Consider the following 25,572-nt stretch of genomic DNA (forward strand, 5'->3'; position numbering starts at 1 on the left):
TCTGCTGCGGCCTGTCGCCCCTCCCCCCGCCCCCGGAGCCCGGCCCGGCCCGGCCCGGCTCGGCCCGGCCCGGCCCCGCCATGCCGCACAGCTTCAAGCCCGGAGACCTGGTCTTCGCCAAGATGAAGGGGTACCCGCACTGGCCGGCCCGGGTGAGACCCCCTGTCCCCGGGGGGGACCCCCCATGCCCAGCCCCGAGGGGGAGCCCCCAGCTCCGGGGGGACCCCCCATCCTCAGCCCCGGGGTGGACCCCTCATCCTCAGTCCTGGGGGGGAGCCCTCAGCCCCGGGGTGGACCCCTCATCCTCAGCCCCGGGGGGGACCCCCCATGCCCAGCCCCGAGGGGGAGCCCCCAGCTCCGGGGGGACCTCCCATCCTCAGTCCTGGGGGGGAGCCCCCAGCCCCGGGGTGGACCCCTCAGCCCCGGGGGGGACCCCCAGCCCTGGGGGAGCCCTGGCGGGACCCCCCCTAACCCCAGCCACGGGGGGGAGCCCTAAGTGCCTCTCCTGAGGGCTCCTCCACCCCCAGGGGACCCCCTTCCCTTCCCTATGGAAGACCTTTAGCTCAGCCCATCCCTGTCTGGGGAGATCCTTGGCGGGGAACCCCTAGTCCAGTCTGTGGTCTGGGCCTATTCTGCATCGGGGAGTGGGGTGCGGGGTGGGGATTGTGGGGAGCAGGGCATGCGGAGGTAGAGGCGATGGGGCTCAGGGGTAGCGGGGCAATGTGTCGTGGGGTGCAGAGAAGGAGAGCCAGAGAGGAGGAGATTATGGTGTGGTCATTGAGGAGGTGGAGTGCCAGGGGGCAAGGTGATAGATTGTGGGGTGCAGGGGTTGGTACTGGGGAGATGAGGTGCAGGGGGTAATGCATCATGGGATGCAAGGGTGGGTGTTAAGGGGAGATGGGGGTATAAGGAAAGATGCGGGGGTGGGTGTTGGGGGAGATGGGTGCAGAGGGGCAAGGTGATGGATTGTGAGGTTCAGGGGGTTGTGAAGGAAAAGGATATGGTAGTCAGTTATTTTTGTCAAGGTCCCAACTCCAGAGAAAATAATTTAAAAAAATAGCGATGATGATGATAAATAAATAAAAAGATTTTGGGGTCTGTTCAGAAACGTCTGGCGGTCTGGATTTGGCCTGCAGTCTGCCTATTGACTGGCTCTGGTCTGCAGCAGGAACAGGAAGGTTCCTAGAGACAGGGCATCCAGAGCGGGGGTGCTGGATCACAGGAGGTGGGGGTTGTCATGGGCAGGTGGGAGTTACTGGTCTGTTATTGAGTGTCAGGTGATGGTATTAAGAGCTGCAGTGTGATGAGGTGGTAGGGTGACAGCGCTGTGTAGCAACAATGCTTGGAAGGGGTATGGATGAGACACAGAGGGTGATGACATCTGGTGGGGATGGAGTTAAGTGATGGTTCCTGGAGAGGATGGGGGTATATTGGGTGTTGATGGTCAGGAAGGGTCATCGTGTGTGGGGAACACATCTGGATGAGAATGCCTTGGGTAGTGGTCCTGAAAAGTAAAGATGATTGGAAGCTGAGGGCAGGGTAGGATCACCACAGTGTGAGGGGGCGTAGTGGCAAGAGGCAACAGGCTGCAAATGCATGGGATTGGGATGTGGTGGATACCTGAGGATGGTTGTGGATGTTGGAGCCGGGAAGACAATGCATGATCTACAATGCACCACAGGATCCTCTAGTATATCTATCCTAATTCGCCTGTGCACTATTTATACTTAGCTAGTGCTATAATATGGGGCTCTAGTAGAACTTGGTCAGAATCAGGAGGATGCTCGTGTTGCTGGAGTCCCAGTCTGCTCTGGTTTAGCTTTCTCCCTCCCCTTGGGGGCCCTTTCCTGTGAAGACTTCCCCAATGTGCGAGGTCACCCGCTTGGATGTACGCTCCCACTTTTCTGTGATCACAGATCCCATAACATTCCTGGGCTCCTGCCTAGAAGCTGTGCCCTTGGCTATGCCATGTGCAAGTGACTGACTGGAGCCAGTGGGACATGCGGGAAGGCAGGGTTTCTGGTGCGTTAAGGGCCAATCGCCTCAGGCCTGATTGCCTCCCAGCAGCCTGGGCTTTTCCTATAGCCTGTCTCTAGCCAGGAAGGACCGTTTCGGGGGCCCCTGCTGGAGCAATCTCCCTCCTTCTAAATACTACTTCTGGGAGTCCTTCCATGTGCTCTTACTGGTAGCCAAGCAAGACACTTGTATGCCCCCCGCTCCTCCCCCCCATGCAGAGCCTATAACCTGTGCAGCATTCCCAGCCCTAAAGAGATTGAACCCAAGGCTTAGGCTTGAGCTCTTGCAACACCGCAGCTGGAGTTGGTTCTCTGCTGTTACTTGTCTACGGATCCTGCTTGGCCATAAAAAGTACCTTAGAATTCAGTGTACAGAAGGCTCCCTTCCTCAGTGTGTTGTTACAGTGTTTGTGTGAAACAGCCAACCTCGGCTTTGCATCAGTTAGCTGCCTCCTGATGCTGTACCCAAATCTGCCATCTCTGACCACCTCCTGCCTTGTGCTTCGTTTCAGATTGATGACATAGCAGACGGCGCTGTGAAACCCCCGCCGAACAAGTACCCCATCTTCTTCTTTGGGACACACGAGACGTAAGCCCCACTGTCCACGTGATTTCCTTGCCGTTGCCTACTTCCCGGCAACTTGAGACTGATCTCTGCTTTGTTCCCCCCCTCCCTCCCCCAGAGCCTTCTTGGGACCTAAGGACCTGTTCCCTTACGACAAGTACAAGGACAAATACGGGAAGCCAAACAAGCGAAAAGGCTTCAATGAGGGATTGTGGGAAATCCAGAACAACCCCCATGCCAGTTACAGTGCCCCTCCGGTGAGTGTGTGAGCATCACTCATTTGTGATCAGCCGTGACTAGGGGCTCTGCGCACCTCTGTGCTTTGTGCCTTCAAATAGCCTTTCCTCCTTTTCCTGCTGCCTGTCACTGTGGTATTGGAAAGCTTCCATGTCAAAAATCTCCTTTCTTGGGAGCAAAATAACTAACCCTCCTCACACTTGCTCAACTCTGTGCCTCCAATTAGGCATCCGTAAAATTGACTTGTCCAAAACCACAGGGGAAATCTGTGTCAGAGCAAGAATTAGAACTGCAGAGTTCCTGGCTCCCATTCGTGTGCTCAGGCTGTCAGATGATGTCAGTCTCGTCATTGACATCAGAGCACCTGAACCAAACGCCACAGAAGTCACTAGCATGGTTCCCATTGACTTCTATGAGCTTTGGATCAGACTCCGAGAAAGCTGTTTACAGTCCAGTGTTTCAGTGTATGAGGGACGCTATATGTAACCATAATTGAATGATACAGTTTATTACATAGTGATCTTCCTAAAGGTATCCAGAGCTGCTTCATATATACTGGTCTGAAGAGACAAAGTAAGGCTTTAAGGTGAGATAAAGAGGAGATGGCTCAGAGGAAGACAGTTTCAGACCGAAAGGGTACCCCAAATGAACGAGCAACAACCCAATACCCAAACTGCGGCAGAGTTTGAGAGAGAGACTATAGATTGCAGTGAACAGGCAGAAGAGATGGCTGGATACAAGGGCATAGATATAGGGTGAGATGATTCTGTAGAGAGTTTTGAGAGCAACTTGACATTGGCTACGGAGATGAGTGGGAAATCGTTGAATGTAAGAGAAGCTGGTGGGATAAAGTCCTGGTGTCTGGAGCTAGAGGCTGTTCTGGATCTTCCTGAAGTTCCCAGAACAGGGTTTTAAGAAGCCATTAAAGAGAGACCTGCAGTAGTCAAGGCAGCAATTGATTAAGGCAGAAGTAAGGATTTCCGCAGAGATGGGCTCGAGGAAAAGATGAACTTTGGCATTGTAAAGGCGGAAAGAAAAATTTGGAGTCAAGAGTGACTTCAAGGTTTTTGGTCTTGGGAGAAAAGTTAAGGAGAATGCTGGGAGCATCAAGGACATAGGACAAAGAGGGCTTCTTACCCAGAGGGAAGAATTCCAGTAGTAGGAAACTGGAAGTGGCAGTCATGACAGAAATGGGAAATTGAGTCAAGGAAAATGGAGAGCTTGGTCATCGTTGCCATAGATGTGATGTGCATGCTTGAAGTGAGGCATGAGACCCCTAGGTGGGATCTTTTGAGGTACTGCATAATAATGGAATGACAGGAAGTTGTGAAGTCTTCACTGTGGATGGTTAAAGGGACAGTCCGAGAGGTGGGATTCAAACTAGGAGAGCAGAGTGCTGGTGAAATCCAACCCCTCATGTGAAACTTTCAGATGGGAAAGTATCTGCAGCTGCCCTTGGATAAGGTAACTTGGGAAGAGGGATCTGTGATCAAAGGCTCATCAGCCCCCCTAAGAGGAGTCGCTCACTTATGAAGGGATTGAAAGCCAGAGTGAAACTGGTCGAGAATGTTACTTTCAAGGTGGTGAGAGCAAGTCACCTTCTCCAGTACCCTGTGGAGAAAAGGAAGCCTGGAGTTTGGCTCACCAGTGAGGAAGAGTCAAGTGGGCTTGTCAGAGGGGCCATATGATAGCAGCACCTTCAGCACAGCACGGTGAAGGTGGGATCATGAGGGCAGACTGCAGCACTAGTTGACCCCAGAGGTGGAAGGGGGTCCCTTGGGGAGTTGTCTTTGTTCATAAATGATCTAGATGGGATTGCCGTAGAACAGGGTTATGGAGGGGATTTTAGGGCGTTTGGCTGAGGGGAGCTTGGAGGAGTTGTGGAACAGTGGTTCTCAACCAGGGGTACGTGTATGTTGGGGGTGCTCCGAGGTCTTCTAGGGGTCCATCAACTCATCTCGAGATTTGCCTAGTTTTATAACAGGCTACATAAAAAGCACTAGCGAAATCAGTACAAACTAAACTTTCACAGACAACGATTTGTTCATATTGCTCTGTATACTATCCGAAATGTAAGTCAGCCATTTTTCAGTAATAGTGGCAGTGACGCTTCTGTATTTTTGTGTCTGATTTTGTCAGCAAGTCATTTTGAAGTGAAGTGAAATTTGAGGGTACGCAAGACACATCAGACTCCTGAAAGGGGTACAGTAGTCTGGAAAGCAGGAGAGCCGCTGCTGTAGAAGCAGTTTCATTGAAAGGTCAACATGACACTGTCCCTTATCATGGATATCATCGCTGTCTAGCTTGCTGTCAGCTGGGGAGTTATCACAGCACTCTGACGGCAGCTGGTCATGTGGCAATGTCTCAGCTCAATCCTCCTCTCCATCGTGCTTAGCTCTCTTATTCCCTGCTTCCTTGCTGTGCTGACATGCATCGGGAGACCCGCTATTGATCAGTAACCCCTGACGTTTCCATTTCTTTGCTCTTTCAGCCAGCGAGCTCCTCAGACAGCGAGGTTCCCGAGAACGACCCAGTGGCAGGAAGCGATGGAGGAGAGGAGGAAGAAGAATCGGCTGCCATGGCAGTTGCTGCTGTTGCTGCAGCGGCCATGGAGAAGCTAGACAGCGATGAGGAGTCCGACAAGGGGAGCGACCACAGTGGGCTGAAACGAAAAGCGCTAGCTATGAAAGTAAGTTTGCCCCATTGCGATCTGTGTGGGGTATCGCCTGGCTAGGAATAGGAAGATGATTACATTTATATAATGGATTTACACTTGGCCCACGAAGCACTTTAGAAATTGAACATAGGGCGGTCGCATCACCCACCACTTAGCTGCTGCGATCCACTCCAGAGGTAGCTGCATTTATCTTGGGGCAGCCACATGGCACAGCAGGGTGTTTTTAGGATGAACGTGAAAACAGGTTCTCCTGTTGATATTCTAGAGGGAAATCAGAGAGAATCCCAAGTTCAAAGGTAGCCAAGACACCAGGATTAACCCACCAACTGACATAACTGGCTCCGTTTACACATACATGCACTGGTATCAATCAGAAGACCCTATTGCAGTGTATAGATGGTGCATGGGATCAGGCATGGGTTCTGTGTACCTGTAGGCTGCATGCTGGCTGTTGTTCTGAGTTTATTATAGAAAACAGTAAGGAGAGGGGTGGTTAAAGCCCTGCTCCACTGGGTTTTGTTTGATCCTGTGGGCAGAGAGGGCAGCAGTGAGGAATATACCAGCTTGCAGCAACTGTTACATTGATGTTTCTCTGATTTCAGATGCCAGTGGCTAAACGACCCCGGAAATCCTCCAGCGACCTCGACCAGGGCAGTGTGTCTCCCTCAGAAGAGGAGAACTCGGAAAGTTCTTCTGAGTCAGAGAAAAATAGTGACCAGGTGAGCAAGTGGTTTACAGAGTCCCCCGTGCTGCAGTGGTTTGGATGGGGTGGGCAGGTTCTGATTAACTAACGGGATCCTGGAGAGAATATAGGACGAGGTGTACTCTGTGTATGCCCTCTCTCTTGCACTGCGCAGGACCGCACTTGCCAGCTCAATGGGCCACAGGAAGCACGGGGGATAGAATTTGGAATAGTCTGCTATATACATATATTCACACACATGCCTTTGCCTCCCCTGCTGGCTTAGTGCAGTCGCTAATTCCTTCCATGAGTGCTGAGTCCAGCCCAGGGCTTGGGCATCTCTGGTGGTGAGAGCAGGCAGCATAGGTTGGCATGGTGTGTGGAACGCCACCCTAGTCTTCAAGGCCTGGCTTCATGCCACTTGGTGCTGACTGGCTGGGCACCCGTGTGCCATTCTTTCTCCCACTGTTCTCCAGCTTTGTGAAAAGTCATGTCTTGCTGGGTCTCTGCTCTTTCTAAGGTGCCCAACGCATCTTTGCCAGGACATTATAAATATCTGTTCCTTGTCCCAATTAAGACTGGACAGCTTGTTTGTTCTTGGGTTGACAAGTCCCTGTGTTTTGGGGCAGCACCTGTGGTCTGCGGAGATCAAAGTCAAGGGCTGTTGGATAATGAAGAGGGGAAGGCGTTTGAGTTGGATGGGCTGACCTGGGGCCATTCTTTACCCCCCTGATTCCACCCTAGGGTATATGCGGAAGGTGCCCTCACTTCTCGCTGTCAGGGTCTGGGCATGGGGGTTACTGCTGAGAGTAGTGGGGTGAAGCTCCCGCAGCCAAAGTGAGGCCTTTCCTAATTCGAATATGTCCATCCCTTCCCAGGACTTTACTCCAGAGAAGAAGCCAGTGGCCAGAGCTCCCAGGAGGGTGTCTGCAGGCGGAAGGAAGAAAAAGGTAAGGGGCCCTTGAAGTGAGCAGCCCTGCCCCATTGGTAGGCCATTCTCCCTGCGCTGCTGCAGCTGGTTAGCCCCTTGGCACCGAGAGCTTGGCTTTGCCAGTCGGCATCCAGCACAGATTGTGGCTAGCCAGTCAAACAGACCCCTTCTACCTGGCCGGAGGTGGAAAGGAAATACAAACACACAGGGCAGCTGGGAGGAATGGAAGAGACTAAATTTCTGATTCCACGTTGCCCACAGTAGGAATGAAGCAGGGAGATGAGGCAGGAGGATTAGGAGGGGTGAGCAGGAATAACAGGCTTCCTGCATGTGGATTTGATGAGTTGGGAGAGCATAGATTTTAGTGGTGTCTTCTGGCCTTGTGATCATCTAGTCTGACCTCCTGCATAACAAAGGCATCGGTACTAAACCGACCATTTCACTACATGGTGTGTGCTGATAACAGAACTGTGTGTGTGAGGATTTGCCAGGGAATCCTCCTGCTAGCTTCCCTTAGACACTGATCCATTACCTATGGGAGTTGGAGGTAGATTTCCCCTTTCATCCCATGTATGGTTCCCATGGGAAGGCGGTACCGCTCCCCTCCTCGCGGACCCACGCACAGATCCCCCTCAACGCTCTCTCCTTTGATCACAGAAGGTGGATTCAGGGTCCGACTCGGACTCCAAAGTGGATTCGGAAGAGGAAAACGAGACTGTGGACGTGACTAAGTCGGACTCCGACTCGGACTCCGACTCGGACGTGTCTGTGAAGAAGGTTCCGCGGGGCAGGAAGCCAGGTAGGGCTGAAGGGGAGCTATCCAGGCTTCTTCCAGCTCTTCCCAGGCAGTTCTGGAAGGGAGCTGGGCTGGGTGGCCTCAGCAACCCACCTTTGTGTAGGAGCCTTCATTAATCCATGCCTCAATAGATGGACTGAAACCAGGCCCTCCTGCCCCCTGGACTTGGTTACCCTTCCTTCACGCACGCTGCATATGGCTGTTGGAGGGGGTTGGGAGGAGACTGAGTCCTGCTGTGCTGACCCCCTGATCCCTTGTGTCTTGTAGCTGAGAAGCCACCCCCAAAGCCTCGTGGCAGGAAACCAAAGCCTGAGAGAGCTCCGACCAGCTCCAGCAGCGACAGGTGAGAGCCGAGGCCCTGGTGAGGGGCACCGGGGCCTGGCTGGGATGCCTGCTCTGGTATTCAGATGTTTTAATCTCCTTTGGCCCAGCAGCAGAGGAGTGCGGCCTGCGGCTTGAGTTTGCTGGCTCCAGGCTCTGCATGGGATTAGCTTCTCAAAGATGCTAGCCAAGGCATCACACTGGTGTCCAGTCTGTTGTCGGCTGGGGTGGGGGATCTTTCGTGTTGGCACAGGGGAGTCCCGACTCGATGAGCAGAGTTTGGCTAGTGAGTATGATTCTTGACTCTGCCACCAACTTCCTAGTCGTCTGGTCTCTCTCTGGCTCAGTTTCCCCATCTGTGAAAATGGGGATAAAATTACAAACCTCAGTCCCAGGGGTGTTCCAAGGACAAATGCATGAATAAATGGGAGGCGCTCGGGCACCACGGAGAGGGAGAGCTCTCGCCTGAGCTCTTTAGTGCAGGGACTGTCAAGTACAAAACATTTGTCCAGAACCCTGCACGCCGGGGCCTTGAGGCGCTGCCATGATTTAAATGTTTAATAATAACGGGGGCCATGTCAGTGCCTAGATAGCTAGCAAGGAGGGGCAGTAGCCTTGGTTGCCACCAGAGGGGATGTCTCATGCGAGTCGCGTGGCAATCACTGCCAGACATTCGCCACTCTGTGCAGCCCTTCTGACTATGGGCTAGTCTGTACTAGAAAAGGTTTCCCAGGGTAGCCCTAGGAGCATCGCTACATTGGCAAAGTCTCTTAGTGCAGACTCAGTGTATATGGCAAAGAGGAGCTTTTGCTGGTGTAGCTTGTACTGGTTCCCCAAGCAAAATAAGCTATCCTGGCAGAAGCTGGTCTAAGTGCATCTACACCAGGGCTTTAAGAAATCACACCCCTACTTGACATTGCAAACCAGCCAACGCTTCCAGTGTAGACCTGGTCTATCGTCAAGGGGGAAGTGAAGGGGCTGGAACTGACAGGCTTAGTTATTCAGAAGGGCCCCGTGTGGAGCGTAGGGAGGAGAACGCAGGGTCCAGAGGGATTTGACCCATACATACCAATTGCAGCCCAAACCGAGACTGGAAGTGTGGATCTCGGCTGGCTCACCGTTCTGCGGGACAGGAATCCCACCCCTGCAGCTGGCGCTAATTGGGCTCCCGTCAGCAACCTGGGTAGAGGGACCAGGGATTGCATAGGCCCTGGAGACTGAACTCCTAATGCAGAGATCCCTCCAGATCAGGGCTCAGGCACTGGCTGGGCGCTGAGCGGGAAGCATGCACCACTGGGGGTAACTAGAGGCCTTCAGTCTCCAGGGCTGTCAGGCTGGCCTCTCTTGCCAGCTCTCCTTTCATTCAGAAAAGGGGCACGTCCCGGGAGCGGGTGAGGGCCGTGAGTGATGGTAACTGTGTGCAGCTGCTTGGTGGTCTCAGGCCTCTGCAGGGCAAGGGCATGTCCAGTGGCCCATGCCCCATGGTCCACTGAAAATCTTATGTTGCAAAAAGTTGGTGTACCAGGGAGCAAGGCTGGTGCTTCTCCCCAGTGTATGGGAGGCACAAAGCTCCGGGGCGCCTACAGGACTCTGTGGAAGCAGGGCTGGAGTAGGGGTGGAGGGTGCACGAGCCCCGTCTCTGCAGAGGCTTTTCTGGTCCCCGTGATCCATCCCACTCTGTCCCCTACAGTGACAGCGACAGCGACGTGGACCGCATCAGCGAATGGAAGAGGCGTGACGAGGAGCGCCGCCGGGAGCTGGAGGAGAAGAGGAAGAGGGAACAGGAGGAAGAGATCCGCAGGCTCCGGGAGCAGGAGAAAGAGGAGAAGGAAAAGAAGAAGGAGAAGGCGGAGAAGGGGGAGGAGGCGCACTCAGACAGTGACAGCAGCATGGATGACGAGGTGGCCAGGAAAGGCAAGAAGAACCGAGGCAAGGACCAGTTGTCATCGGACTCTGACTTGGAGCTGGAGAAAGAGGTGAGCACGTGGGAACGGAGGGACCCGGGCCTCCAGATCGCCCATTCGCAGCCAGTGATCGCATGGGAAGTGAGTTTGGGGGCATCGCTGAACCCTTCCTGTGATTGGCACTAAATCTTTGCTAGCCTCAGAGAGGCCGAGGAGGCGGCGTGCCCCTCTCACCCTTGAGATCGTTCTCTCCCAGATCGCGGGGCGTTGGGAAGGGTCAGGGTCAGGGAAGCTCACCCTGCTGCGGCCCATGTGAAATCACTCCTGCACTGCTCATGAAACTCTCAGGCCAGACCCAGAAGGAACCTGTCCTGCTGATGCCTTGCCCAGGGTAGCTGAGGGCTGTCACGGCAGCTCCAGTCAGCATAGCTTGCTTGGATGAGCAGCTTAGCCAGGGAATAAACTGCCAGAGTCACGAGAGATGGGCGGGACGGAGCCACCTTGATTTAGTTTTGTTAACGAACTCTTCCGCAGAGGCTCGTAGGTGAGATGTTGAACCAGGCTCTAGCTGCTTGCTGTCACTGAGGATCCCATGGCACCCTTTGGCGGGTGAAGCCGTTAGGTCAGCTCTGAATCCTGGCTTCATTCTAAAGAAGGCACATATATTCTGCCTCACTAAGCTTTGTTGGGAGTTTCAACTGGGTGCTGGATACTTCTTCACTTGCTACACAACAGGCTTGGACAGGATTGCTGGAAGCTGTGTAACAGCTTTCACGTTCCACCCCAGAGCTGGCTGCACTTTGTTGGTCGAAGTGATCTCTGTGCATCAGTTTGTGGAGGGCTTCAGGAATCTGGATTGGGAAAACTCTCTAAGTGTGGTTCCTTTGCTGTATTTGGACCACCTAGAGCAGTTCCTGAGTATAGCCCGCGCAGGGTGCAGGCGTGGCAGGAAATGGAGCAGGGCTTTGTAGCAGCAGTTACACTGACACGCAACTGGAATTTCTGCAAGAATTCTGCCCGCTTGGCTCGTGAGGGCAGGAGAGCTGCCGTAAGCTGCCATTGACTTGGCCACGGCATTTCATGCCAGCCTAGGGTGGATGCTCTTGTGTCTATGACTTCAGTTAAAGAGCCAGGCAAGGTCCCAGAGAGAGGCCTCTTCCCTTAAGACAGCAGTGACCTCCTCTGGTACCAGCTTGATGGCCCGGGAGACTGGAGTGCTGGCCCTTGGCCATGGCCAGCAGTGCCTACGTTGCCCCTCCACCCCACCAGAGTGCCTCGTCTCCAACCTTGGGGTAAAAGGGGGAATCACAGTCTGCACAGCCCATTCAGTCCTTGGTCTCTGCACTGAGGCTAGTTAGTGCTGTCGTAGTGGTGAGGGGGTGTATGTGACATGGACCTTTGGTTGCTGGGAGGGGACAGAGACCTATCAAACTCATTTCACACTAGACAGCTGCTGTATGGGTCACTAAACTTCGGGTCACTGCTGCCCCAGCCTAGATGTGAACTGCTGAGCTCAAGGTGGAAATCTCCATAACCCATCTCCCTAAGCCAGTTTTCTGAGCTGTCCAGGGGGATAGGAGAGTCTGAAATGAGCAAATCTCCTTTCTTCTCTCCACTCCATCTCCACTGCCAGAGAGAGAAGCCGTAAAAGCAGTGTTGTCTCACAGCTGGAACTGGGGACTTTGTGGTTCCCAGCTCTGCCACTGACTTACTGAGTAGTCTTGGGGAAAGTCACATCACATCTCTGTGCCTCAGTTTCTCCAGCTGGAAAATGTGTGTCTCGGGGAACTGTGATGTCTAATATTAGCAAAGAGCTTTGTGATCCTTGGGTAAAAGGCACTACAGTATACATGTGCAAAGGGCAGTGCTTGGATGCCATGCCAATGGAGCCTGTATAAGTACTATGATTTGAAACCATCCCTCTGGGTATCAGAGCAGCACGTGGCCGTATTCTTGGCAGGGGGACAGCGTTCTGATAGGTCAGAGCCCAGTTCTAGGGGTGCCGCGGCAGGCTGGGAGACCCGAAGCCAATCTAATTCAGTTGTCAGCTCTTTGGGGCAGAAACTTCCATGTAATTGTGCTAGGCACTGCACATGCCAATGGGCTCTAGCCCTTGGCATCCCCACGACACAGATAACGCGCGCCAGGGGGGCTGGAATAGGACATCACCATCCTCTCCCCTCCTGCGGCGAGGAGGGGCCTGCCATAGCTCTCAGCGTCTGCATTGTTCTCTTGTTGAAGGTAAAGAAGCCGCTGAAGAAGCAGCAGCCCTCTGAGTTGTCAAGGAAACCAAATCTAAAGGAGAAGAGGGGCCGATCGGAGGAGAAACCTCGCAACAAGTCAGCATCTTTCTGCCACGCTCTCAATTCCTCTTGGCCCCTCCCCCCTGGAGGCATAGTTGCTGGGGGGTCGGGGGGCGTGGGGGAAAGGGGGAAGCTCTTCTTGTGCCTCCTGGCAGACAACCTCCCTTGGTGGACGGGGGGAAGGTTCCCCTCCTGGAGCCCATGGCAGAGCTGTGCTGGGATTCTGGGCAGCTTTCCAGGGAGGTGGCGAGGTTCTTCTCCCATTCCGGGTTTCTGACGGCATTAAGAAGGGAAGGGAGTGCTGCTGGAGCTTAAGGCACCTCTGATCCCTCTCCAACGTCATGTGCCTTTAACCGAGCCCGCCTCAGCTGGATGGTGCAAGCAGCCTGCAGGGCCGGTACCACGTAGGGGAGTGACAGGGTCACAGGCCTCTCTAAGCAAGGGAACATCTCTTGGTGCCTGCTGTCATTACTGGGACTGCTTCCTTCTCCACTCCCAGGGAGAGGGAGCTGCAAGGAGTCAAGAACCGCTGATAGAGCCCTTAGGAGCCTGTTCCCCAGGAGAGGGGGGGGCCTGTGATTTCCAGGCCTGAAATAGGAATGACTCTGGTCCAGCATGGGAGTGGGAGTAAAGACCCTGGGTTCTACCCCTGCCTCTGCCACTCACCTGCTGTGTGACTTGGGCAAATCACGTTGGGACACAGCAGAAGTGGCCTGTAGGCTTTCGATCCCTGGAGCCCGATTCTTCAGGGGTTCGGCGTACCCCCAGCTCCCACTGACTTCCACAGGAGCCAAGGGCACTCGGGACACGTCTGAGAATGTAGGCCTTAGTCCCTCCTGTGCCTTGGGTTTCCTGTTTGTCAAATGAGGACAATGGCTCTCGCCCGCCTCGGTGATGTGCTTTGAGATCCAAGGCTGCAAGCATGGTGGAAGTGCTCAGCAGCAGCATTCTTTCTGCCCAGAGAGCTGGTGCAGCCCTTCCCCTTATTTAATGCACCTGGAGTACGCCAAGCCCTACAGCAGGAGGTGCCAGGGCCATGTGTGCTGCCATGTAAACCCGGTGGGTAAAACTCTGCCAGGAAGGCAGGGCTTCCCCCTGCCCTCCCCAGTGAGAAGTGTAAGACTGTCGTCCTCCCCTGTAAGCCAGAGCAGTGGGTGCGACTCCTAACTGGGGTATTTCTAACTTGCAGAGGTGCTGATGAGCAGCTTCTTACTCTTGTTTCCTTAACCCGCTGCAGACCCTTAAGAGTGGAACGAGGCCGGAGAAAGTCTGACGTGATCCCAGAGAGGAGGATGGAGAAGAAGAAGGGTGAGAGAGCAGGTTACTTCTGGGGAGCGGGGTGGGACTCTTTTGCTCAGTTATCCTGACCCTAGGGTATGGGGTGTGGAAAGTGTCTCCCCAAAAGAGGTCCAGTGTGTTACTCTGATTTGGCTCTTCAGTGCAGAGCTGTTGGGGGCCCTCCTTGCTGGCTGTAGGAGGTTTCTTTGGAAGGTGAACAAAGGGGTTCAAGCAACGTGCCCAGCTCAGAATAACCAAGCAACGATGGTTCTGATGTTAGCCCATTCCCGATCCTTCCGGCTTCTGGGAAGACTCTATGCATATTGCCTATTCCCAGGAGGCCAGGGGTCATATCGAATCAGAGCTGAATGCCCTGAATGCGCAGCACACGTTCTCTGTGCTTTCAAACACTCACTGTCCTGCTGGAGTCCAGCAGTCTAATTTAAAACCAACCAAAAGGGGGCTAATGCCTTGGCCTCTTTATTTTACATGATCTTAGAGCCCACAATTGAAGAAAAACTTCAGAAACTTCACAGCGAGATCAAGTTTGCCCTGAAAGTTGATAATCCGGTGAGTACCGGTGGGTGAGAGGGGGCTGGGGTGGGGATCAAGGTCTAGTCCTTCATCTGAGAGTGCTCCCTCCTGCTTGGGTGTCCCTGGACTATCAGCAACTGGGGTCTGTTCCACCCTGCTCCTTGTGTCACTGACGCCTGTGCAAAGCGAGTGTCAAACTTTCCCTGATTAGAACCCTCCGTTCCTGTTGGAGCACTGTACGCCCACTGCACAAGCATCTGTGACCACGGACAATGCGAGGACCAGACCCTGTTGTCTTTGGGCATTTGTCAGCTTTTAATAGTCAGTGGATTGCTGAATGATCTTGTAGACTTGAGGCCTCCAGGGTCTGCTTCCACTCTTAGCTTTGTGGTGTACTCTCTGGCTTTCATGCTATTTGGGGGTGCCCAGCCTTAAATGTTGACATCTGTGGGGGGTTCCCTGGTCCGCCTCTTCCTCCTTATAACCTCCATCTGAGCCAGCTCCAAGATCTGTTAGCACGTTCTTCATGCTGCATATTAACCGTAGTGTCCTATTATTGTCTGAGATCTCTGCTGCCTGGGGATGGACTCATTGATCAGATTGGTCTCTTCCATGTCGAACTCCTACAGTCAGTCCTATGTGATACATTTGATTCCGCAGTTTTAAAGGAGCAATACTCAGGTTTGCCACTAGGTGGTGCCAAAGGTGATTTTTATTTCTCCCTGGGCTCTCCTTACCTGTCTCTGAGAATTCCCGCTTCGCTGCCAGTGTCCCAGCTGCTGAACAGCTATGCTCTCTGCTGATCGGCAGCTTCGCTACAGTGGCTACCTGATGTGGATCCATGCCGGATTTCGGGCTGGGAGGCAGTAGCGGCACAGCTGAAGGTGGGGATGGGTTGCCTCGCGGGCATCAGCTCCTGGTGAGGCTAGATTGCCTCGTTTAGGAGAAAGATCAGGGCCTCGGGAGAGGGACAAAGATGAATCTGTGTGGCAAGTGCCGTAGACTTTGGATCTAAGTCTAAGAGGTTCTTCAGCCTCTTTATCAGTGTCTCTGCTCCCCAGCCTCCTGAGGAGAAGGAGAGATCCTGGGGTTGCCCTGCTGCATGAAGCCTGAGAGGGGATGGAATAATCCACTAAGTACCTTCACAGAGCACTCCTTGAGTCCCTGCCACCTCCTCTGCCTGGTGGAGATAAATCTCTGATCTCCTCTCTCCACCTGCAGGATATCAAGAGGTGTCTGAGTGCGCTGGAAGAGCTGGGAACCCTGCAGGTCACCTCTCACATCCTCCAGAAACACACTGATGTGGTGGCTACACTGAAAAAGGTACGACGGGGGTGGGCTAAGGGAGGCATGTGTGGGGATGAGAGCACCTTTCTCTGGGGCAGGGGGCCAGTCTGTGGCCAGCGCTGCCTCACGGTGTGTATGTGACAGATCCGTCGCTACAAAGCTAACAAGGACGTGATGGAGAAGGCTGCCGAGGTTTACACCCGCCTGAAGTCGCGCGTCCTGGGGCCAAAGATCGAGGTGAACCAGAAAGCCAACAAAACTGGGATGGAGAAAGACAAGGGAGACGTGGAGAAAGGCCAGGAGAAGCTGCCGGGAGGGGAGGCCCAGAACGAGAAAGGAGAGGAGGAGACGAATGCCGGTAACTATCATTCAGTGTGCTGGGAGGGTCCCAAGCTGCCTGGGCACACAGCAGACCTGGGGTGCCCTGCGGTGAGGGCTGGGGCTCTTCTTTAGTGATGACTGCTCTGAGTCAAACACACAGACTGAAAGCAAAAGATGCTCCAGTGACTCATCCCGCCTCCCCCGGGAGAGACTGGTGAAGTGGGGTCACTGTCTACCCATGTCTTACAAGGGATTTCCTAGTGCAGCGGTTCTCCTGGGAGGGCACAGAGGGCAGCAAGATCCTCCCTCATGGCTCTCCAGACTGGGCTCATTGGGGTGGGAGCTGGGGGACAGGCAGGCTCCTGGAGGGTCACTGTCTGATGAAGCTCGACACAGCATGGAAATGCTGGAGACGCTTGTCCTAGCAGCTGTAGCGATGCAGGTATTTGCAAGAGACCTGCCGGAAGAAGGGGCATGTTAATTTTTTGCCTCCAGTTTCCCACTGCTACAGGGTACATCCCAGACACCCGTGGTGCCACCGTTTGGTTCAGGGCTGTGCGGAGCATAGTCTACCTCCAAGAGCTGCATGTAAACCTAAGGGAAGTGCCCTTCTGGCTAATTACAGCCCGGCCGTCAGAGCCCAGTGGCCCCCGACTCATGCCTAATGCACAAATTAAATGCAAGATTCAAACCAGTGGGGAGCAAATGGGGGTAGCTTCACCTTTAGGTGGCCGCTTCAAATCTTCCCCAGGTGGATAGCGACCAAAATCTGTTGGTGCCTATAGAGACCCCATCTGAGACCAGGGACCCATTGGGCTGCTCGCTGTATAAGCACAAAGCAAGCAGTTTCCTGCCCTGAAGAGCTGACAATCCAGTCATCATCTGGTGGCTGTGGGTGCCCCATTGTGGTGGCCCTTGGCCATGTTCCAGAATCCACTCCCGTAACTGGGGCAGCGGGCTCAGCAGAGGGTAAGGACTGAACAAGTCCCAGAGCTGGACCGATCTCTTCCCCTCTTAGCGGTGCTGTATCCAGAGCGCTGGTGGGATGGCGCTGAGCTTTTCCCTGCTGCCGCTGTGCTGTGGACAAATGGAGAATTTTAGTTTCCAGGGCTGTGGAGCTGCCATCTTGACTAGATCACGAGGGAGAGAGAGAGACACTCAGGAGGCAGGATGGCCTAATGATTAGATTAGCAGCCTGCGACTCAATTCTTTGCTCTGCCTCAGACTTCCCCTGTGACCTTGAGCAAGTCATTTAGCCCCTTCTCCCTCCATACAGTGGGATAATAGCTCTTCCCTGCCTCACAGCTCCCTAAATACATTAAAGACTGCAAGGCGCTCAGATCCTCCCCTGACGGGGGCCAGGTAAGTACCAAAGAGAGCGGGAAAGAGAAAGCAACAGTTGCCGTTGCTTCCAACAGGGAGCCAAGCCTACGAATGTGTGCGCCCATCTCCTACTGTCCTCTCCTCCCACTTTGTTCCCACTGTAGATCTGTCAGCCCCCATAAACGGCGAATCCATGTCCCAGAAAGGGGAGAGTATGGAGGATAAGGAGCGAGACAAAGCCCAGGGATCTGGTGACGGAGAGCGAGAGGCATCCCCGGAAGACACACATGAGTGAGCACCCGCTTCTGGCCTGGGGAGACTCGGTGGCAGGGGACCAGGGCCCTTCCTGGTTCATCTCATACCTGCTGAGGGGTGGGAGGCCACAGATCCACAGGACCCCTGGGGCCAAGGAGGCTGCGGGACCCGGTGATGCGTTGCTGCGTGGTCCTCCAGAGCAGAAACCTTTTACAAAGAGTGTCAAGGCCAAAGTCGCTGGGTTTCCTAGCACCGAAGGAGTGAGATGGGAAATCCCAAGCCTTAGTTCTAGGCTTCCGCAGGGTTGTTCCCCCTCTGTATGTGATCAGGTGTTTCTGCAGACCCTCAGCCCCAAACAGTGGAACTTCCCCCAGCCACTGAATGTAAACCCTGCCAACCCGCGTGGCACGACATCCTCCAGCCATCCTTGTGGGCAAGTGCATGTTAGCAGAGAGGCACCTGCCTGGGGGCGATTGCTCTCTTCTCGGGTCCATGGGCTGGTGGCGCCATGCCTGGGGCTAGGAAAATCTGTGTTATGGAGAGGAGGGGCAGTATACTCACTGGGATGTCCCATAACTGTACTGTTGGGGGCTGAGGGGGGGTGTTGCTTGGATACCATGGGGAGGGTGGAGAGGAGTGTGGATGGTTGGGAAGGGAGGGAGGGATAGAAGGGTGTGTAGCGGGGAGAGTGGATGGCTAGAGGCGTGTGGCTGGGCAGGGAAGGGATACTTTGAGGGGTATTAATGAGGAGGGAAGGAGGATACAGTAGCCCCAGACACCTGCCTCCCTGCTTTGCCCCCCCGTGAGTGACAGTCGCTTCCCAGCTGGGAACTAAGGCTAATCGGTGACTTTCCTGTGCTCTCCCTGGCAGTGCGCAAGACTATCCCGAGATCAAAAGGCCCAGTATGGACAGGGAGAGGGTCCGCCTGGAGTCGGAATCCGTGGACGAGGAGGAGGACAGCTGAGGCCGTGGATCTCGCGCGGAGGAGAACACTCGCAGGGTCTCTGCACTGAAGGCAGTGAAGGAGACCGGCTCTGCCTTGCCCCCATGTTTCAGAGTTACTTCACTAAGTCGCACCGTAGATGATGCATAGGTCTTGTTCCCCTGCCCCTCCTGCTCCTGTGAAAGGAAAGAACTTCTGGGGAGGCTCTGTGCTGTATGTTTGTATTTGTCTCCTTGGGGTTTTTTTGTCCCCCCCCCCACCTAAATTCTTGTGATTTAAACCAACATGAACTGAATATAAAGGGTTTTTTAATGAAAAATAACACTTATTCGTCTATTTTGTTGAGCCCCTGATGATGGCCGTAACTCTAGGGTGAGAAGGGACGTCCTTTGTGTTTCCTTTTGAAGTGCGGTTAGACTCGGGAATGTGACTGTAAAAATAACGCCCAAGGGCTCCCACGTTTCATCACCCTGGAGCACCAGATCCAGCCTGGCCCGTTTTGCAAGCCAGAGACAATGGGGTGGTGCTGCCCGCTCTTGCGGGGATATGACAATCACCTGGATTCTTCCTATCCTCCCCGGACCTGGAGATTCTGCAGTTGGATTGCAGCTAATTCTGCATGACCCTGTTGATTCCAGCGCATGGTCCCATAGCTATGCTGGTTCTTCAGGGCCAAAACTTGGTGTGGGTGAAAAGCCAGCAGCGCTCTAGCTTGGAAACGTGGTATGCCAGCACTGAGTACAGATCCTGCTTTATTTCCAGTGACTACCGTGGTGTAACCGCACTTTGCAGGGCTCGTTTATCATGGCCTTTTAACTAGAAATCTCCAGCCGTTTAGCTCTCCTGGGTCCCTACTGCTCTGAAGCCCCAGAATCATGTGGGTCGTCCTCTCCTGCAGTCCCCAGAACACTTAAAGCCAGAGGCTGTATCATTCCACCAGCGAAGTGAAGTCTGAGAACGGAGCATTGCATTGTCATGCTTCTTTGAGGGATGTCCGTAGTATGGGGGGCTGCCACTGGCTGCTTTTATTTAAAATCCACTTGAAAAAGACAGACACTTATAAATAACGATAGCCTGAGGGCTTCATCTCGTCAGCAGGAGTAGGAGAAATCTTTAGGGTTTGATGTGTTTCGGAAGGATCTCAAGCTTTTGTATATGTAAAATAAAGACTTGTCCATCTGAAAAGGAAGATGAGTGTTCTGACTATGTCTCCTTTTGCACTGCAGGCGGCTGAATTGCAGAACAATGCAGCACTTAACAGGCCACTAGGGTAGCTGGTTCCAAACCAAACCCGCCAGCCTCCAGAAGCTGCCGCTGAACTCTCAGGTTTTATATTCCTCGCTGGTGCTCCACACTGTAAACTTTTAGAAACAGACTCTAGATAAACCAACGTGACTCTTCGTACCCACTAAATTTATACACTGGCTGCAGCCAGCAACGGGGCCTTCTTTACGGACCACAGTTTGCAGAGCTGAGTAAACCCAGTAGATAGGGAGCAGAGCTCGATGGTTTGGATTATGGGTGTCCCTACCGGCTCCACCAAAGAGCCAGGGCCCTATCCTGCCGGGTGCTGCTCAGACTAAGGCTTTGTCTACGCTGGCGCTTCGTCGGCAAAATTTTGGTCGTTCAGGGGTGTTAAAAAAACAAACAAAAAAAAACCCCAACCCCCCACATCCCCCGCCCCCCAAATGACAAAAGTTTTACTGATGGAAAAGCGCCGGTGTGAACCGTGCTATTTCAGCAGGAGCGCTCTCCTGCTGACAGAGCCGCGGTTGCTCGTGGAAGGCGGAAGTTTTTTGTCGGCAGGAGAGCGCTCTTCTGTGTTCAAAGCCTTGTAGTGGAGCCATAGCTTCAGAGGCAGTGCTGTCTGCTCTAAAGAGCTTACAGTCTAAAAGCAGACAAGATGAAGGGCAGAAAAGCATCATCCCTCTTTTACAAGGGGGAGAGGCCCAGAGAAGTTAAGTGATGTGGCCAAGGGCACAGAAAAAATCTGTGGTCAAGCCAGGAATTGAACCCGGCCCTCCTGAGTCTCAGGCTAGTCCCTTGCCCGCAACACCACTTTGTCTTGTAAGGCTTGAGATTGCTAATCAGAGGGGATGCCTAGTTCTAAGACTTACTGCCCTATTCTTTCCTTAGAGCCCGTTGCAACCAGGCTGGTGCCATCCTGGTAGTGTCAGTGTGAGTCAGGGCTAAGGGTTGTGCTGGCCTGACGCATGTTATGTTGGTGGGAAGCCGCTGCCGTTCGTATATCGCTCATGAACGTGCTAACCTGGCCCCCCCGTGTAGCGCTGCACGTACTCACCGGGAGCGTGTGTCAATGCACCGTGTGGTGTGCCACGGCTGGAGTCTTGCTTTGCTAATTCTCTCCCCTTTGGCTTTATAGGTGGGGGAGCCAACGAGTTATTGTGTAAGGGTTGGTGGCATTTGGCTGAGCACTAGACATCAGCCGTCGTGTTTTGCAAAGAATGGGCCAGATTCACTGGTGACCTACATGGGGGTGAGTTTCACCACTAGGGCCTGATTCTTAGTTACTCGGCTCCTATGCTTGGGGTGGGGGTTAAAGGTGATATCAGGCCATCTTTGTACACCCTGTATTCTAGGACCAAGAAGGGGCCTGCCCGGGCCTGGTGTAGTTAGAGCAGCCCTCAGGCTTAGTGATCACCTTAGCTGATTCTCCACGGCACTTCCTGGGGCTGGTGAGACTCCATTGATCCACACCGCTCCTCCCAGGGAGGTGCTCCCTTGGCCTTCCCCTCCCTACAAACAGCTGCAAAGGCGTCCCTGCTCTAGGGAGAAAAGCTATCCCAGTGGTTAGGGTACCAGCCTCAGTCTTGAGAGACCAGGGTCCAAGTCCCTGATCCGCCCTAGGCTCCTGCTGAGACTGGCTTCGCCTCTTGTTGCTCCGGTTCCCCATCTCTACCCTGGGGGTAACAGCACTGCCTTGCCCGACAGGTGTGTGTTGGGGGGGGAAATTGTGAGGCGGTCAGTTACTTTGGTGATGGGGGACTATCTATGCGCTCGGGACTGCGTGGGGTGTGGGGCAGAACAGGTGTGCTCTCCCAGCCCTGCCCCCTTCCCCCGCTACTCCGTCTCTGCCTTCTGCAGGCGAGGGAGATGGGGGATTGGTACGAAGGGCTGTGAAGGGGGGAGCAGGGTGTAAAATGAAGGGCATCAGTTGGAGCTGAGATGAAATTGGCTGGGGGCTGGGAACTCAGTTGGAAAGGGTGTGGCAGGGTGGGGGAGGGTAGAAATGTCGCCAGCTCCCCTGATGTTTGGGTGGCTTTTAAAGGGTCCCTGTTGGTTTCGGCCTCCCTCTGAAATTTTGCCCTTAGCCAAAATGACCGCCATGTCAACGGGCCTGAAGCCAGAGGCTGCCCTCAGCACGACGGCCTCTTTAGCCCCTTAACTTTGGTAAGCAGAAGTGAGGCTGACCCCGGTAACGGTGGCTACCATCTCCCCGTAGTGCCAACAGGTGGGAAGTCAGGCCGCCCTCAGGCAAGTTGGTGCCGTCGTCCCTGTGTGAGGCTCTGGCAGAGGAAAGGCAGATGCGGAGACTGGCCCTGCAGGCAGTAGGGAGGCCGTGGGTGGGGAGCTAGGTAGGAAACAGCAATTTGAGGAGTGTGGGGGGCACGAAGCAGACTAAGAGCATGTGGGGGATGGAACATGGGGGATAAGAGAGCAAAGGGGGAGAAACTTTGGGGCAGGAGACTGTTGTGGGCACAGGGGAAATGAGACAGGGGCAGCTGCCTGCCCCATCCCAGCCCCAAGGAGACAGGAGGGCGGAATCCGAGACCCCTCCTCCTTATGTGCGCATTTCAGGGTGATTAGGCCGGCCGGGCAGTTGAGCTTTGGTCCATCCTTAGCCTGATGAATCTCCTGGACGTTGTGGGGAATCAACCACCTGCTGGCTGAGTTCTCCAAGCTAAGCAGGAGCGAGCTAGAGGAGAACGTGAATGGGCCACCTCCCTTGAACACGCCTGTGCTGGAGGAAGTGCGGCTGCTGCTAATTCAGTGGGTGACACCCTTCTCTGGAAGTCATGATCGTGTCAATGCCCCAGGTTCACATCAAGATGTCCATGGGTAGGGCTGCCACTCTGAGAGCTCATGGCCCATGGAAGCAGAGAAGGGAGGTCGTTAATCTTGCTGTCCTGGCCAAATTCCAGAACCTTCTAAAAAATAAATGCTCTCCGTGATCTTGCTTAGTTATGGTATTCGTCACTTCTGGTCCCAAACCAGTGGTGGGGAGTTGTTGGGTTCCAGGCCAGCGGTGGCTGCGGGTCTGAGATCGCAGCATGTCCACATTTGAAGTCAAGTTTAATGGTGAGACTAGGATGCTCGCTCTTAAAAGGCAGAGCTTCTCCGGTGAGCGCCAACTACTTACCCTTCCACCTTCTTTGGTGAAATAACCAACCATAACTCATTCCAGGAGCATTACCGTTTAGGAATAGAACTGTGCCAAGTACAAACGTGTAAGCTAAGGGCGCCGGAGAGAGAATTAGTTAGGTGTTCCGTTAATTGCAATGACCAGGAAGCCAGCTAACTAGCAGCATCTGTCTTAGCTTGGAAGAGATCTGGGATGTGTGGAAGACAAAGCCATCCGTTTATTGGATATTGCTATTTAACTTGGGGGGGGGGTCACATTTGGGGTGTATCCATGAGGGCTAGAGTAAAACCGAAGATCCTAGTAGAGGGTTAGGGTTAGGTCTCTGTCCGCTCAAAGGGTTTGGTTGGTCTGACCGTGGAAACTGACTAGCTAGTCATCTTTGCAGTCCTGTGGCTCGTAGTGTTTCAGGACTTTCAATATATCCTTCTCCTCTGTCTCCAGCAGCTCCCCTTCAAGGGAAACCAAGGATTCCACAAGCCACGTGACGGGAGGGTTCTGCAACAAAAAATCCGTCACTTCATCCAAGGCCTCCCAAGCTTTGGCCACCTTCTCCCGGCTCTGGTTTAGGACGCTGCCGGGCAAGTCCTGGAAGGAGTTGGCGGAGGAGAAGTACCTATGCAGCTCCGCCATGTTCTGATGCACCTGCTGCATCTTTTCCTGGAGATGTGTGGGGAGGCCTCTGACATTGGATAAGAGGTTCAGGTATGTAGCTTGCAGCTGCTGCGTCAGGCTACGGGACATGGCCAAGGTCTTGGATTCCACCTGCCGTGAGACAGCAAAGGAAGAGTTAGTGACGTGAGGCTTGCCTGGACGCCGCAGTCGCTGGCTTTCGACCCTGTTTCTAGTGAAGGTACCTCTAGCTGCGTGGAGCTGCTGCCCTTGCTGCTGCTGGCGGGGGAGTGGTGATCTGTGCTCTTGCTGGCTTGGGAGCCGCTGTCCTTGCTGCCCCCTGGTTCTCTCCGGAGGCCTCCTTCCTGCTTCTGGCTCCGCTGGCCCCACATACTGTGCAGCATCTCCTGGCTGCTGCGAAGCTTCTTCTCCTGCTGGACGTGTTCAATCTGCAGGGTGGAGAAAGCACCGCGGAGTCAGCTGGGCCCAGTGAGCTGACCAAGAGCGGAGAGGGAGGCTGGACGGGGAGGGGCGAGCGAGCGTCCCTGCTAACCACGATCTGGCGGAGTCCAAGGCCATGCAGCTCCCAGGCGGGAGGCCGAGGAGAGGGCCGGGCGTGTTCTTACCAGGTTGATAGTCTGGTGGAGCTGAGCGAGGTTCTCGTGGGTGTTCTGCCTGGTCTGTCTCAGCTTATTCAGGATCAGCATGAAGGCCCGGTTCCGCAGGCTGGTGGACAGGGACCCCAGCCGCACAAGGCAGCCCTTCGTACGGTGCTCTGCTGCGGAGACGTCCAGCCCCTCCATTGTGAGTGCAGCTGGAGAGAGATAGAGAGAGGTGGACACCACATTAAGGAGGAGGCAGGAACTATGGTCCGGAGCCTCACAGGTATTTATGTACCTAAGTGCCATTGATCTCAATGGAAGTTTGGAGCCCAAAGACTGTCCCTTGGAGGATCTGGGCCTATACAACTTCCCAGGAGGTAAATAGGAAGCCTCAGGAAACTCGTTTAATGAGTTCCTTGGGGAAGCAGGTCCAGAGACCACCGGCTGCAGGAGTGGCAGGTGCAAGGGGTGACACCTAGTCCAGGTGCGGGGGTACATTGGGAGCGGGGAGGTGCTGAGATCTGGGGGACTCAGTCCTTTTAGAACACCCCTGAGAAGAGCGGTGCTTCGGGCAGCTTCTCACCTAGCTCCTTCTCCGTCAGGGGCAGGTACCGATTCATCAGCTCTTCTGACTTGTCCAGCGCTCTGTCCACGCTGCGGAGGAAGAGCTGACCCACTTTAGAGCTCATGAGGCTGCGTAGGCTGTTGGTCATGGCGGCTCGGGGACCACCCCACATGTGGGGATGGCTCGAATCGCTGGCCCGGGCCGCCTTGGGGCCACTGCTGGGCCCTGCGCCCCTTGCTCTGCCCACCGTGCTGGCTGCTGCCAGCATAACGTCTGTCTCTTTGAAAGAGACCGGCTCTGTTGTCTCTGTCACCACCTGGAAGCAGGAGTAGCTGGGGTCAGGGAGAGAGACCTGGCAGTGACTCAGAGGAGGGAGAGGGCAGTGGGTCAGGAGGGCAAGTTCCCCCTGCTAATCCTGGAGAGGCCCTCACACCAAGACACTAACAACCCTTCTGCCTAGGCAAGGGGGCTCCCATTGCTGCCTCCATGTCTGAGTTCCCCCGACTGACTGGTGTAAGCGTCCTTCCTTGCTCTGCCACTGACTCCCTGTGGGACCTTGGGCAAGTCACTTAGCCTGCCTATGCCTCCGTTCCCCATCTGTACAATGGGGTAACAGCCCTGCCTCGGGGCGGGGTTTGGATAAAGAGTGTGAGGTGCTCAGAGACTTGGGAAAAGGAGGACACGTAAGTACCAGACGGGCAGCTCTTCCCAGCAGTCGGTGTTCCTGCATTACCATAGCAATCGGTGTTTGGCCGTCCCGACGGCAGGTCGCCCGACCAGTCCCCCGTGCCTGGGCTGGGTTCGTCTCTCAGTGGGAGATGCCCTTCCCAGGAAGACTGCGGAGGCAGACATGGTTACCTGTGTGCGTGGCTGCGGAGGGGCTGGCAGCTTCCCTTTATCCAGCCCGGTGCTCCTGGTCTCCTTGGCTGGCCCAGCTGTTGGGACAGACAGCAGGGTGGTTGGTTAACGAGCCGTTGTGGAGCACTGGGCAGCCACCGAGGGAGCGGGCACAGGCTGCGGGGCAGCATCTGCGTGTGGC

At 54.5% G+C, this 25,572-nt stretch overlaps 2 protein-coding genes across 3 annotated transcripts; one reads left to right on the forward strand and one right to left on the reverse strand.

Annotated features, from left to right (window-relative positions):
• Nucleotides 1-6: 6 nt before the first annotated feature.
• On the forward strand, nt 7-19,562 carry HDGFL2 (HDGF like 2). 2 transcript variants are annotated; one of them, XM_073323759.1, is made up of 16 exons: nt 7-152; nt 2,528-2,604; nt 2,699-2,837; nt 5,309-5,506; nt 6,097-6,213; nt 7,055-7,126; nt 7,765-7,906; nt 8,171-8,246; nt 9,915-10,200; nt 12,370-12,467; nt 13,669-13,739; nt 14,209-14,279; nt 15,465-15,566; nt 15,675-15,888; nt 17,339-17,465; nt 18,301-19,562. In XM_073323759.1, the coding sequence occupies exons 1-16, from the start codon at nt 81-83 to the stop codon at nt 18,392-18,394; spliced, it is 1,956 nt and encodes a 651-aa protein (XP_073179860.1). In that variant the 5' UTR covers nt 7-80; the 3' UTR covers nt 18,395-19,562. The 2 variants fall into 2 exon arrangements, with proteins under 2 accessions (XP_073179860.1, XP_073179861.1); XM_073323760.1 differs by having other exon boundaries at nt 12,376-12,467.
• Nucleotides 19,563-23,126: 3,564 nt separating this feature from the next.
• LOC140903402 (perilipin-3-like) lies at nt 23,127-24,734 on the reverse strand. The gene is made up of 4 exons (XM_073324686.1): nt 24,552-24,734; nt 23,993-24,180; nt 23,612-23,815; nt 23,127-23,519 (listed from the first exon to the last, which is right to left on the reverse strand). Exons 1-4 carry the CDS (start codon nt 24,703-24,705, stop codon nt 23,127-23,129), a joined length of 939 nt encoding a protein of 312 aa, XP_073180787.1. The 5' UTR covers nt 24,706-24,734.
• Nucleotides 24,735-25,572: the final 838 nt, after the last annotated feature.

The sequence above is a fragment of the Lepidochelys kempii genome, chromosome 25, assembly GCF_965140265.1.
Source record: "Lepidochelys kempii isolate rLepKem1 chromosome 25, rLepKem1.hap2, whole genome shotgun sequence".
NCBI classification, from domain to species: domain Eukaryota; kingdom Metazoa; phylum Chordata; order Testudines; family Cheloniidae; genus Lepidochelys; species Lepidochelys kempii.

Coding starts and splice junctions, on each gene's coding strand:
- LOC140903402 (XM_073324686.1), bottom strand. CDS start 24,705: ATGTGGGGTGGTCCCCGAGCCGCCATGACCAACAGCCTACGCAGCCTC. Junction 24,181..24,551: donor CCTGACGGAGAAGGAGCTAG/GTGAGAAGCTGC, acceptor ATCTCTCTCCAG/CTGCACTCACAATGGAGGGG. Junction 23,520..23,611: donor GCAGCTCCACGCAGCTAGAG/GTACCTTCACTA, acceptor GTCTCACGGCAG/GTGGAATCCAAGACCTTGGC.
- HDGFL2 (XM_073323759.1), top strand. CDS start 81: ATGCCGCACAGCTTCAAGCCCGGAGACCTGGTCTTCGCCAAGATGAAG. Junction 2,838..5,308: donor CCAGTTACAGTGCCCCTCCG/GTGAGTGTGTGA, acceptor TTGCTCTTTCAG/CCAGCGAGCTCCTCAGACAG. Junction 13,740..14,208: donor GAGGATGGAGAAGAAGAAGG/GTGAGAGAGCAG, acceptor ACATGATCTTAG/AGCCCACAATTGAAGAAAAA.